Source organism: Wyeomyia smithii, chromosome 3 (assembly GCF_029784165.1).
Source record: "Wyeomyia smithii strain HCP4-BCI-WySm-NY-G18 chromosome 3, ASM2978416v1, whole genome shotgun sequence".
Classification (NCBI taxonomy): Eukaryota; Metazoa; Arthropoda; class Insecta; order Diptera; family Culicidae; genus Wyeomyia; species Wyeomyia smithii.
This window is the reverse complement of record NC_073696.1, coordinates 82,193,251-82,205,499: the sequence shown is the minus strand read 5'-3', so window position 1 is coordinate 82,205,499 and position 12,249 is coordinate 82,193,251. Positions and strand designations below refer to the sequence as shown.

General features: G+C 35.4%; 1 protein-coding gene across 2 annotated transcripts in view; it reads right to left on the bottom strand.

The window, feature by feature from the left end:
* The window catches only part of LOC129731926 (protein apterous), a 179,460-nt gene extending 167,433 nt beyond the window's left edge, over positions 1-12,027 (bottom strand). For both annotated transcript variants that reach the window (XR_008729122.1, XM_055692315.1), the window contains exon 1: positions 10,748-12,027. Coding sequence is in view for 1 of the 2 variants with exons in the window: in XM_055692315.1 (XP_055548290.1) it covers positions 10,748-10,786 (39 nt within the window). In the remaining variant the exon portion in view is untranslated. The remainder of the gene's footprint in view (positions 1-10,747) is intronic.
* Positions 12,028-12,249: the final 222 nt, after the last annotated feature.

The window sequence follows — 12,249 nt, the reverse complement described above, 5'->3', positions numbered from 1 at the left end:
GGGCCAGTGGCTATCAGGCTCATTAGTGAACTTAAAAATCGTAACTTTAAAGATGAATCCGCACAATACAATTCGATAAACCAACGAGAAACATTGCTTTGAAGTCATAATTTTCGCTAGCCCGAGAAAATGTAATTGTCAATTCAATGAGCGAAATAGGTGATTTCGAAGACATTTACGGTCCCGAAAATGTCCTCTTTAAATTCGTACTTCGATCTCGATCGCCATTCAAGATATGTATACTCGATATCCATCCGTAGCACCTTTCTTCATCACCAGGATTCATCAACTCACACAAAAAATGCGCGTTGACTATGCTTATGCGAGTATGTGTCTGTGGTTGATTAGGCTAGGTTGGGCGCATCAGTGCGTTCATATATATTTATATGAACCGGACATGACACGGACGGCCTGGTCACCGCTTCACTGCTCAGCAGCATTTTTCAACACCGGAAGCGTTCGCGAGATATGGAACGGCGCGAAACTGTGGTCTTCATTTGACGAAATATTCGCTTGGGTGCCGTTCCGTAGTGGCATTTTGCGATGCTGGGCGGCTAGCGAAGTGAATGTCACGCCAACAGGCTTGATTTTTACCCCGCTTTTAAGGTTTTGGTCACTGCGAGCGAGCGTATTATTATATTAGAAATGAAGTTGAAATTGCAATTGAAATGTTAAACAAACTGAAATCGCATAACTAGATGTATTGTCTTTCGATTTTATTCAGAAAGAATTTTTTTGCTGAAAAAAACATCGAGAGAGTTAAGAGCAATAATAGAACTAAACCCACGAAGTGGCCGCAATCAGATGGAGTCAAGATTACGGGTTTAAAACATTTTTGCTAGAGAAAATTTCAATCTTTAAAATCGTCTTCACGAGTCTCAGGAAAGAATCTAAACAAAACAGTTAAGAAAATTCTCTGTGACCGTATGTTATAAACTTTCGGAAGTTTTTTAAGAAAATACCTTAAATGTGGGTAACTTTAAGCGTGATAAAACTGCATGCTGGAATTAGATTTCGCGTAACATTTCAAGCAAAATCGCACTCCAAAATAATGTAATTGAAATTTAATTCCAAAAAAATGTATTGGTTCTCTCTGAGCTACTTACCAAGCAACCACTGTAAAACTTGGGTTGTAAACTAACAAACTCATTCTTAATAATTTGGCTCCAAAAATTAAACAATAAAATAAAACGAAAAGAGATAATTAATTTCTTGATAGCTGGTTAATAGCTGCTATGATTACCCATTGTTGTTGATGAATCTATTGTAAAATCTAACCACGACATTGTTTTTGTAACGAAAACCTTAAATGCGAGTAAACTAGACCGAGTTTTGTTGGGAAAGCACGCTTTTCAATATGCAATGAAACTGGTGAACTTTGTACATTCGATTTTTCCAGCGTTTTAGTTTCAATTTACTGTGATATATGATATTACACTGAGTGTCTCACACGATCTCTTCTTCTTCTTCCGTTATATAAAAACAGAATTCCGTAACGCACTTGATCTTACTGCTAATGCAGTTGATCTTATGTCATATTGTAAAATCCTAAATTTTTAAATTCACCACTAACTCAAACATGTTTTTTCTTACACTAAATTTTTGTTGATGTTTAGAAAAGAAACAAGCATAATAATAACTTTGATTGCTCAATTTGCCTTTGAATCAAAATCTTAAGCGATGACATGTAGTTTTTTTACATTAGAATGTTCGTTGATATTCAGGAAATATATCTGAGGAGAAATAATAGGTGTTTGATATTAAGCTATCAAATAGATATATAATTTGTAAAACTGCGTGTAACACGCAAATGGCCCCCAAATTGATAAACATTTCAATCACATCAAAATGTTTGAATCAAATGTGCTCATGCAGTAATGTGATGATTAAATATCCATATTTGGCGTAGTAAATAATTGTACATCATACATCTCTACCATATACGATGCTAGGCTATGTGTGCAAATGCCGTTGCTGAAGATATTGTACGTATCGTGGTTGACCCAGTTGACCTGAAGTCAAGAACGATTGAGAGAACCTAGAACATCTGTAACAGAGCCTTGACCTTGAAACTCTGATATGTACAACCTTACCTTTACTTTTACTTAAATATGTTCTTTGTACTTTATCAATTTAACGTTTGGTAATCCCAAGTAACAAAACTGGTTTTATCAAAGTTTTATAGCGCTGTTTTGGCAGTATTAAGCGATATAAAAATTTGATAAAACCAATATTGTTACTAGGGAATGGCTTCGTAGTTTTGTCAATAGTATCACATTTTATAGGATTCAGATTTGTTTTTACTTTCGCTCAAGATTTTTGAGCATGCCATTTTTTGGCTAGAGGAAGCCCACATTTCTTCGGTTCAAATATCGATTAGAAGGTGAATTAGGCATCAAAAGTTATGATTTTTTAATTCTCATGCCGTTTTGTGAATTAAAGCACAATTTTTAGTTATCAGCAAACCTTCACTTCTCCTTTCACGTGTTCCTTGAACACCAACAAACTTTTTTGTGTAAAAACGTTGTATAGGATGTACCAAAAGTGACGTAAAGAGGTTTAACTGTACACGACTGTAGAATGACCCGAATACCACCCAATATACGTATTATCGGGACTGGGATACACAATCTTGAATCACAAGATGCGGTCTCTGCAAAACAGCTCTGAATGGCCACCCTATGTTTGGTGATATACGGAATTGGCATGATTTTTAGAAACTAGCTATCAACTCCAGCCGCCATCTTTAATTCCGTAATGGCGACTTCCGTTATCAAGAAAAAAGCCCAAAGTGGTATTCGGACACTCACTTCGCAAGCCGCTCAGCACTTCCGAAAGTAGTAGATCTCCAGACGTTATTCTGAAATCCGAAATGATGACTTTCTGTTTCTGTAAAACAGCCAAAAATCACAGAATACAATCCGCTTTATGCGTTCCTAGAATTTTGATGAACGGACGTGATATTTCTGAAATGAGTTACGTTAACAAGGCAGTGAAATATAAGAAATGATTTTCAATTTTGAAACTTTTGATCCCGAGCAACGTTGGGAACGTTTTACAAGTTGTATTATAAAGTAGAACAGTTTTTGGTAAATAGTATCCACCCACAAGTTCTGTTTATAATGAGTTTTAAAAAAGGTCGTCTGAAAAACTTTGTTGACTTTGACAATCGAGTCGAATGCACAATCATGACGTTTTTTCATATGCCATTTTTTTACACTTTTTTACCCGGTTGCATTTGTAAAATGGTTTTTTTACGACGATTTTCCAAATAACGCGGCGTTTTTACTTCATTTTTTCGAATGACGCGATTTCTTTTTGGCACGATTTTTCGTCTTCGCGTAAAAAAGTTACAGTGAGTGACAGTAACAAACTATAGTAGGGTGTTTTTTTTAACAGTTACATTTTTACACGTTTTTTACACGATTTTTTATGACGTTTTTCCAAATAACGCGGTTTTTTACGTTATTTTTCCAAACAACGCGTTTTCGTGTATAAAAATACTTCACTGTGTCGCAAGTATGAGAAATATCAATAACGTTAAAATTCTAAATTTTATGAGTGAGTGGCTAAACAGCAAAGACAGTAAATGAGAAACTGATTACTGAATAAATTCGATGAATATTATACCTCAAGTAAGAACCAAAACAGCAAATCAAGACATTCTTTATATACCACATTATCTTTATAAAATCAAAGCTAAATTTTCATAACTTTTGAGCAAGATTTTCAGGCTGCAACTGTTAAAATCTATGCAAAACATTCTTTCAACTTTGACAGTGTGATATCATATTATAAGGAATTGCTGGATAGAATACCACATACACAAACATGGTGAAAACGCATAAAATCTTGCGAGTCGAATAACAGTAAGCTCGAGCTTCTTAAATCCAACTCAAACGGCACGACGTTTGAAAGAAACAAAGCGGTTAAGAACCTTTTTTTTTGGTCATGGTTAAGGCGGGACCCTACTCTGGAAGGTCGAAAAATAATGAATTTTCGTGATTTTTTTTCTCGAACGTTTAACGTATAGTGAAGTGTTCGGGTACTTTGGCTATTCATTGAAGATTTGAAGATGTATTTTGCATGTCACATGTCGTGGATGCAGATATATTGAATATTACGCTGTTGGCAGCTGGCAACGTGAATGCTTTCTCTAAATTAGTACCTAACTGGTGGTAAGTTTTTCTCAGCATCGACTGAACCGATACGGCTGAAATTTTGTCTGAGCAAGTAAAAATGGACTATCTAACTTTTTACATAGCCGTTTTTAAAAATTATAAAAATTGCCAAAATTTCGGCCATTTTAGTAAAGCTTGCTTTTTTCATGAAAAACTACTATTTAACCCTCTAGTGCCCAGTGCCGCCTTTAGACAATCTCCAGTTACACCTCTAAAAAGCTTCAATAAGAACTTAAAAAATGTTTATAAAGCTCCATAGTGATTTTTCGAAGTCCGTTTAAAAATTAATTTGGGCACTAGAGGGTTAAGAAGCCATAAAAAATTGCAAAATTCAAATATCGGAAAACGGCTATGTACAAGTTAGTTAATCCATTTTCACATGCTCAAACGAAATTTCAGCCAAATCAGTTCAGTAGATGCTGAGAAAAACTTACCACCAGTTGAAAAAACATGATTTCGAGAAAAAAATTGCCAACTGCGTAATACTTATTATATTTGCAGCCACGACATGCAAAATACATCTTTCAATATACTTTAATCAATAGCCAAAATACCCGAGTACTTTATCTTACTATAAACATCCGAAAAACAAATCAAGAAAATTGATTATTTTTCAATCTTCCAGAGCAGGGTTCCCCCTTAAGAACTTGTCCAAATATATGTGAACCGCGACGGTTTGTGTAGTGTAAATTCAAGCAAAGTATAAGAACAGAAATATAGTAAATTGAGAGCTTATTTTAATATAAATATCAAATAGATATCATCAATGATATTCATCAAAATAACTTGGCCATTTGCTATCGAGCTTTGCTCGGACATCTATAACGTGTACAACTTTTGCCACATTCCAGTAGATGTCTCTACTGGTTAGTGCTGACCGATATGAATCGTATCGATACACAATAGTCGTGGACAACAGTCAAAATTCTCGCATCGAAACATCTGTTTAAATATGATAAACTATCATAATTTGCGGGAAATGTTGTTTAATTGCTGTCAAATACTTACGATGAAGAATCTTTAAGTGAAAGAACGTGTCGCAAGTGTTTTCATTGCTTTAAGAATGGTGATTTGCGATGTCGAAGACCGGCATAGTGGTGGAAATGAGACGGTTTTCGAAGATGTCGAATTGCTACTGAACTGACCACAATACAAGAAAAGTCACAAAAAAGCCATTCTCCAGTAAGACAATAATAGACCCCGTGATCTTAGATGTTACCTCACCCAGACGTTGCCCCATCTTACCACCACCTGATCCGATCAATGGCACACGGTCTAGCTGACGAAGTCAAAATTTGGATTGATACTTGTGTCACCTCGAAAAATGAGCTGTTTTTCCGTCACGGAATTCACGTACTGCCAGCTAGATGGGCAGTAGTAGGTAACAACGGCCAGTGTTTTGAATAATATGTATGTGACGTTTTTTCTACAACAAAGCCTCAAATTAATTTCTGTGAATATCGTGATTTTATAATCTAGAAATTAATTAAAATATATAATCCATACAGGCACTGAAATACAAAGCTTTACCAGAAAATTTAACATTAATCTAGGGGTTAAAAGTCTATCTTATCTTGTAAAGCAAATCTATCAACGGATCGAATCCGAAAAGCCAGGTTTAAAATCAAATCCGCAGTAGGATCGGATAAATTCTTGAAGTCTAAAATGAAGTCAAATCATGCTTAAAAATCTTTTTTTTTTTTTTCAATTTTATAAGCATGGATCTAAAAAGTAGCAATTTCCCGTCATGTACGCATTTTGATGGAAATGTATGCAAAAACTCATCCAAAATTCGTAGCCTTTTTGTAATTTTTTTTTCAAAAAGCTTATAAGGTAATCGCCTTTTTAATCAATTTATCGTAGAATTTTACTATATTTTCAACGTAAAACTTCCAACCACTTCAAAAAACGAGAAGCAAGTAGATTTACTTTCAAAAATTTGTAGAAATTTGACGGTAAATTGGACAAATGAAAGAAATAAGCTGAATAGAGGTGCAGCTTGCTGTTGAGATTAATAATGGAGCGATTACCCTACTACATTCTACTGCATTGTAGAATTTGCGTTGCGTTTGCGTTTTGCGTTCATCCCCGATATTACTAACAATATTAACCTACTTTCTCAACACGAAATCTCAAAAGCACTCTAAAACTGAGGGCCTAGACCTGACAGAATTACTCCCATGTTTCTGAAGAATCTTTCTGAAGAACTTACAGTTCCATTAGAGCGTCTTTTCAATTTATCTTTGAAAAATATGATATTTCCTGAAGCCTGGAAATCTTCTTATTTGGTGCCTACTTTTAAACCAGGTGTAAAATCTGACGTCCGTAATTGTCGTGGAGTTGCCATTAGCTCTCGCATCCCCAAACACTGTTTTTGGTACGATTTTTATTTACACAAAATAAAATCTGTATTGAAAAATAACAAATATTTGCTTCGTCTAATACCTGCTTAAGAGACAAAATTTTTCAGCAAGTAAACAACCATATCACTAATAAAAAGCATGGTTTCTTTAAAAGCCGGTCAACATTCTCTAATGTTTTGAAATTTGTAACTTTTATTTTCAACGCAATGGATTATTGTAGACACGTAGAAGCCCTTAACACTGACTTTAGTAAATCATTTGACCGAAAATTGGTCAATTTACAGGGTGAGGAAAAATTATCCGTGTTCAATGGTTTAGTCATAACTTCATTCTTTCAATATTAAACAACAACATATTTATACAAAATGTAGATACATTAGCATGGTTTGTAATATTTACATCACGGACTCGAAATGTCCACCCTTGGCTTCAACGCACGCCTTCAATCGTTTATGAAAATAATCGACGGTGGACGATAGTTCTTCCACAGATATGGCATCCCAGGCTTTGTTTAGACTAGCTTTCAAATGATCCAATGGTTTGTGTGGTTTAGTACAGGCTCTGGATTCAAGAATAGACCAAACGGAATAGTCCATTGGATTTGAATCAAGAGAGTTTGAAGGCCATTCATCTTTAGTTAAATATCTCGGAAAAAGTCTGCTACAGAGTTCCAGTGTTTTTTCGCTCCATGCGATGGACCCCAATCTTGTTGTAATGTCCATTTAGTTTCGGTTAAAAGCAGTTGGTGAACAAATTGATTGATTTTTACACTCTTTTCAATGATTATTAAGGGGGTTTCATCGGTAGCCGTAATTCCCGCCCAAACCATCACCGAAACTGGATGATGTGATCGAGCTGCGTTCCTACGCTTAGAAGAGCCTTTAGGCAAAAGCTGACGGTCATTTTGGTGGTTATGAAATTGCTCCACAGTGAAAATTTTCGCATCGGTGAATAAAATTGTGCGATGGTGTCCATCGATAAATTCTTTCAACAGAATATGCGTAATGGACTAGACTTCTTTATGACACTTAATGCACACTGTTTCAAAGGAGATTTCATGGTTTGATTTACACATAGCCAAGGTTAAAAATTGCATAGGTAAGCTCATTTCAACATCTGTCAAATCTTAGTTATACACTGAAACAAAAAACATGGATAATTATTCCTCACCCTGTATTCTGCACTTGGTGCAATAAAAACCTACTCCAACGTAATGACAAAAAATAACATTTACTCAAAAAATTGAGACACCACATATTGTAATATCTCTCAGAAATCAGACTGTACAAAAATGACATTTTAGATCAAGAAAACTTTTTTCCCGAAAAACAGTGCAGAACAAACTATGCAAACATTAATCAGTAATTGGTTGATGAGTCACCCATTAACATAATAATGTCGAAAGAACAAATCGAAAGCTGTCTAAAATACTAAAGATATAATGCTTAGCAAGTAAGAAAAAAATTGTGAACGTTATAAATAACAACTGTAATGAAATACTGTTTGTAATCATTTACTTGACGAATTAAATTAATAAATAAAAAAATAGAAAATAATTTCAGAAAGAATTATTCGATTTCATTTCAGAGCGTCCCGCAGTGGCTGGTTACGAAACGTACGAACGCTTTCGGGATCCAGATAAGTTGTTTCAGTTTATACTAAAATATCGATTTTGATGAAAATCACAAATTTATTCAAATTTAAAAACCACAATATCCTGGTAAATTAGTGAAATTGGAACTGTAAACAATATTAAAACACAAAAAAAATGATTTGTGACCGCTCTAATCTATTTTTAAAACTTAAAGTTACGGACCCGAATGACGGTTAGTTGAAAGGTCCTTGAAATAAATAGTAATAAAAATAATAATAATCTCAAGGTCATTGCAGGTACAACTGGTAAAAAGTTATTTATGTGTTATTTAGCTTGAGCTTGACCTTTGACTCATATTTTGTTATTGTTATAGCGCCAAAGTAATAAACAATTCGATAAAAATATACTCAAGGATAATTATCAGAGAATTTGATTTTTTCAGGGAAAACCTATAAAAGTCAGGGTTTTCTTAAAACAATCAGTGAATTCCAAAATTTGCCCTGGGGTCTAATTTTGTTCAGATTCGAATAATCATCTCTTTTTCAATTCTTTAATTACAACTTTTTGTCTCCCTTTTATTCCAATGCTAGTAAGCCAATTTTATGGCAGTTTATTCCAAACTACATACCTGGTGCAAAAAAACAAATTGAATCGAAACACAAGACATTTTTCAGAAGGAAAACTTACTCCAAATTTAAAAACTGGAAATAAAGTGACAAATATAAAAAACCTGAGCATACAACAACATATCAAGTCTGAAATATATCTAATCTTACCTTCGTGGAGATTTGAAACAAAGTTGAAATAGAAGTATAAAAACTCTATGCATGAGAAATCGTATCACTTTTTATTCGATATTTTTACCAAATCAGAAGGTGTTACAAAATGGTGTAAATTCGAAAAGCAGTTTTTGTTGCTAAAAAAGCCATCAGATTGTGATTCGGGTCCCAATTACTCTTTCAGTTAAGATTGAATCATACGATTGAAATCAATTACTAATTTTGATTTTGAAATTATTTCAAATTTCGGTTTTAGAGGCAGATTTTGTGATGAGCATTTGAAAATTACAGCAAACTCGAATAAATCGATTTTTGACCAGTTATTTTTAATTCAATAACTTTTAGCAGGCCTCGAAAATTTAGTTTTTTGGAGAAAAAGCTTGCGGATAAATTTTCGATGGAAATATGAGACACTTTCTAATTTATTTCAGTTAGATTGCCAATTTACACTAATGCATTATTTTTGTCACTCGGATTTCTCCTGATATATCTAAAATTTTGAATAATTTCAAAAATAAATTCAATGCATTTCTATATCTGTGAGAATAGTTTTTTGAATAAGTATTAGTAAAATTTTTACCTTCTAGAGAAATCAGAGAATTTTATTTTAAAACCTAACTTGAAAGCTTAATACATTCCAAAACAATACATAAAAGAAATCGCAAGGAAAGAAAATTTAAAATACAATTCGGGAAAACTATGCTGAAGATGGTGAAAAACATCGAAAAAACGATTTGCGTTTAAATTATACAATTTTAGTCCATCTGAATTAAGAGTCCGCAAAGCGAAATTTACTTGTTTTCTATTGAATTTTAGTACCAAAACGAGCAAAAAAACAACAATTTTGGTAGTTTTCAAGCAAAGATGCACGACATGCGGTTAGTATTAGTATAGTATAGTTGAATCAAGAACAAAAATTGAATCATCCTGTAATTTTTGTGAAGCCTTTATTAATTTTAGTGGCCCAGAATTGCTGAAGATACTTTGCTGTAAATTTGATATGCAAAAGTGAATTAGTGAATTTTGACTGCAAAATTAGTTTAACATTGCTCTGATATATTCCGCCATTTTCGAAGCAGTTTTCATTCTCAAACTTTGAAACAGACCGGAACTAAAACGGAATTTAGAGTTCATTACGATTTGGACCCGAGCACAACTTTTGGTTACGACGTCCATCACTAAGCTACAGCTACAAAGTAATAAACTAAATAATAATTTAACAAATGTTTGTCGGATTATTTTAAAAAAAATCTGTACTGAATAGTAACCAATTGTTTTTGATTATCGTTGTTAATATTTTGATCAATATGGTTTCGTATTCTATTGCTTATATGTAAAATACTGTCTGTTAGAATGATGTTTGTATGCATCTTAAAAACATTTATATTTTTTCAACACTTTGAAGCGTCACTTTGCTTAAAATTACATGATTGCGTAAAATTACACGAATTTATTCCTTTCGATTGCTAATGGAATGTCTTTATTGGTATTATTTTAGGTATCGTTCACTAAAAATATACAATATTTATCGAGCCTGAGAATATTTACATAATGTGTGCGCCAGCATTTTTAAAATATTCATGTTTCTTTAGCTTTTATAAAGATTATGATCGGTCATATCTCATTTTACTCATCATAACAAACAATACTTTTAACTTAGCCCAATAAAATACTAAGATGACAAGCATACAAAAAGCCGACCAACTAACACTGTTCCGCTAATCTATTCACTCCCTATCCATTTGCTCCCTTCACTTCGCAGCAGGGCATATCAGATAAGAAACAATTGGCACACAATGTGTGGCAGTTCAAGATAGACCAAAAACTCACCCAATGCATTACAGGGCGCTCCTCCGTGCAAACTCCCATGTGAAGCGGCGGCTGGTTGATGTTCACCGGTACTACTCCCAGCGGGGTCCGCGCACCGGGTACCCCGTGTTCCGTTGAATGCAACGTCACCGTTGTAGCACTGAACGGCAGTCACAAAAAAATTAAATTAAAGCAAACTGCACTTTTTTTTACTGCACTAAAGGCACCCCGATTGCAACTTAACGCGGCTACTGGAACGGTACTTGGCTTTCCGACATCCACAAATCATTGACTAACTTGTACAAGTATTTCTATGAATGAACTTCACTGTCCCAAAACCGATAACATCACAGCTAGAGCGGTCTAGTGCCTCTTCACAAACGAACTCTTCGCTTCGCTACAGAGTTGCAAGATTTGGGCATAGCAACTAATGCACTCCAAACTGTCAATACAATCCGGCCTAGTCTATACCTGTCGAATCTTCGGCCGTATTCAGGCGATGGATGGATCTAAAGCTAGATGAAGTTGTATTGATAGCTCTGCTGCAGATCGCACCCGGCCATGCACGGGGTATCGCTTTTCACTCCCACCGTGTCGAATCGTTTGTGTCCCAAGTCGTTAACGGAAGGCACACGGGCGTCGAGTCGACGGTGGACGATCGATCTTATCTCGATTGTTTCAAGAAAAGAAATTAAACAACACCGAAAAGAAGTGAATTTCACTGCTGCCTAGTCCACGGCAAGTTTCATGCGTTCCCGCGGTGATCGATTTATCCCGGTAAAGCTGGGGACCGATCCGAGATAAGAAGCAATTTTCAAGAATGGCTTTCTCGGCCTGACATTTGTCTCCTTAGTCGTGCTCGATTCCAAAACCGGTCAGCAATCGATTTCTTTGCCTCACTCGTGATGTTTTTTCATTAACTTAAAAGGCAGTTTGCACTTTCACTCTTTAACACCACTGAAGTAAATCGGCGTTGAATTTTATGAAAACAAGCTCCACTCGAAACTATAGAATCTACGAATATTATCGATTTTGGCACAATAACCGATTCTCGATCGAACACGTTACGCACTTCCGCACGAACACAAATATAAATCACAATGCTTAGACACCGCTGCCTAAGGTTGTCCGAGTATCCTTACAAAAATCCTTGGATGCACCTCACGAATAGCAGCATCCCATGCAGAAATCCGTACGCACACAGATCGCCTAGAACAAACATACGCACGAAACGAATGAGAGAGCGCACAACGATACGAAATTCTACACGCATGCGTTCAACGCTTTCGACTGTTTGAAGAGCGCGGTACAACTGCGGAAAATTGTGCGCCGGAACGGTTCGGAAGCGGTTAAGAGCGAGTTTAACGCCGGCACTGTGATAACGCGCGTTCACCTACACACGCACACGCCACTTTGTCTGTGCTCGTATTTCTACGTGAGCAAGAGAGAGCCTTCCCCAATCACGAGCCATCGGCAGCTGGGCGGAGCATGCAACAGGGGCGTCACCCAAATCTACAATAACT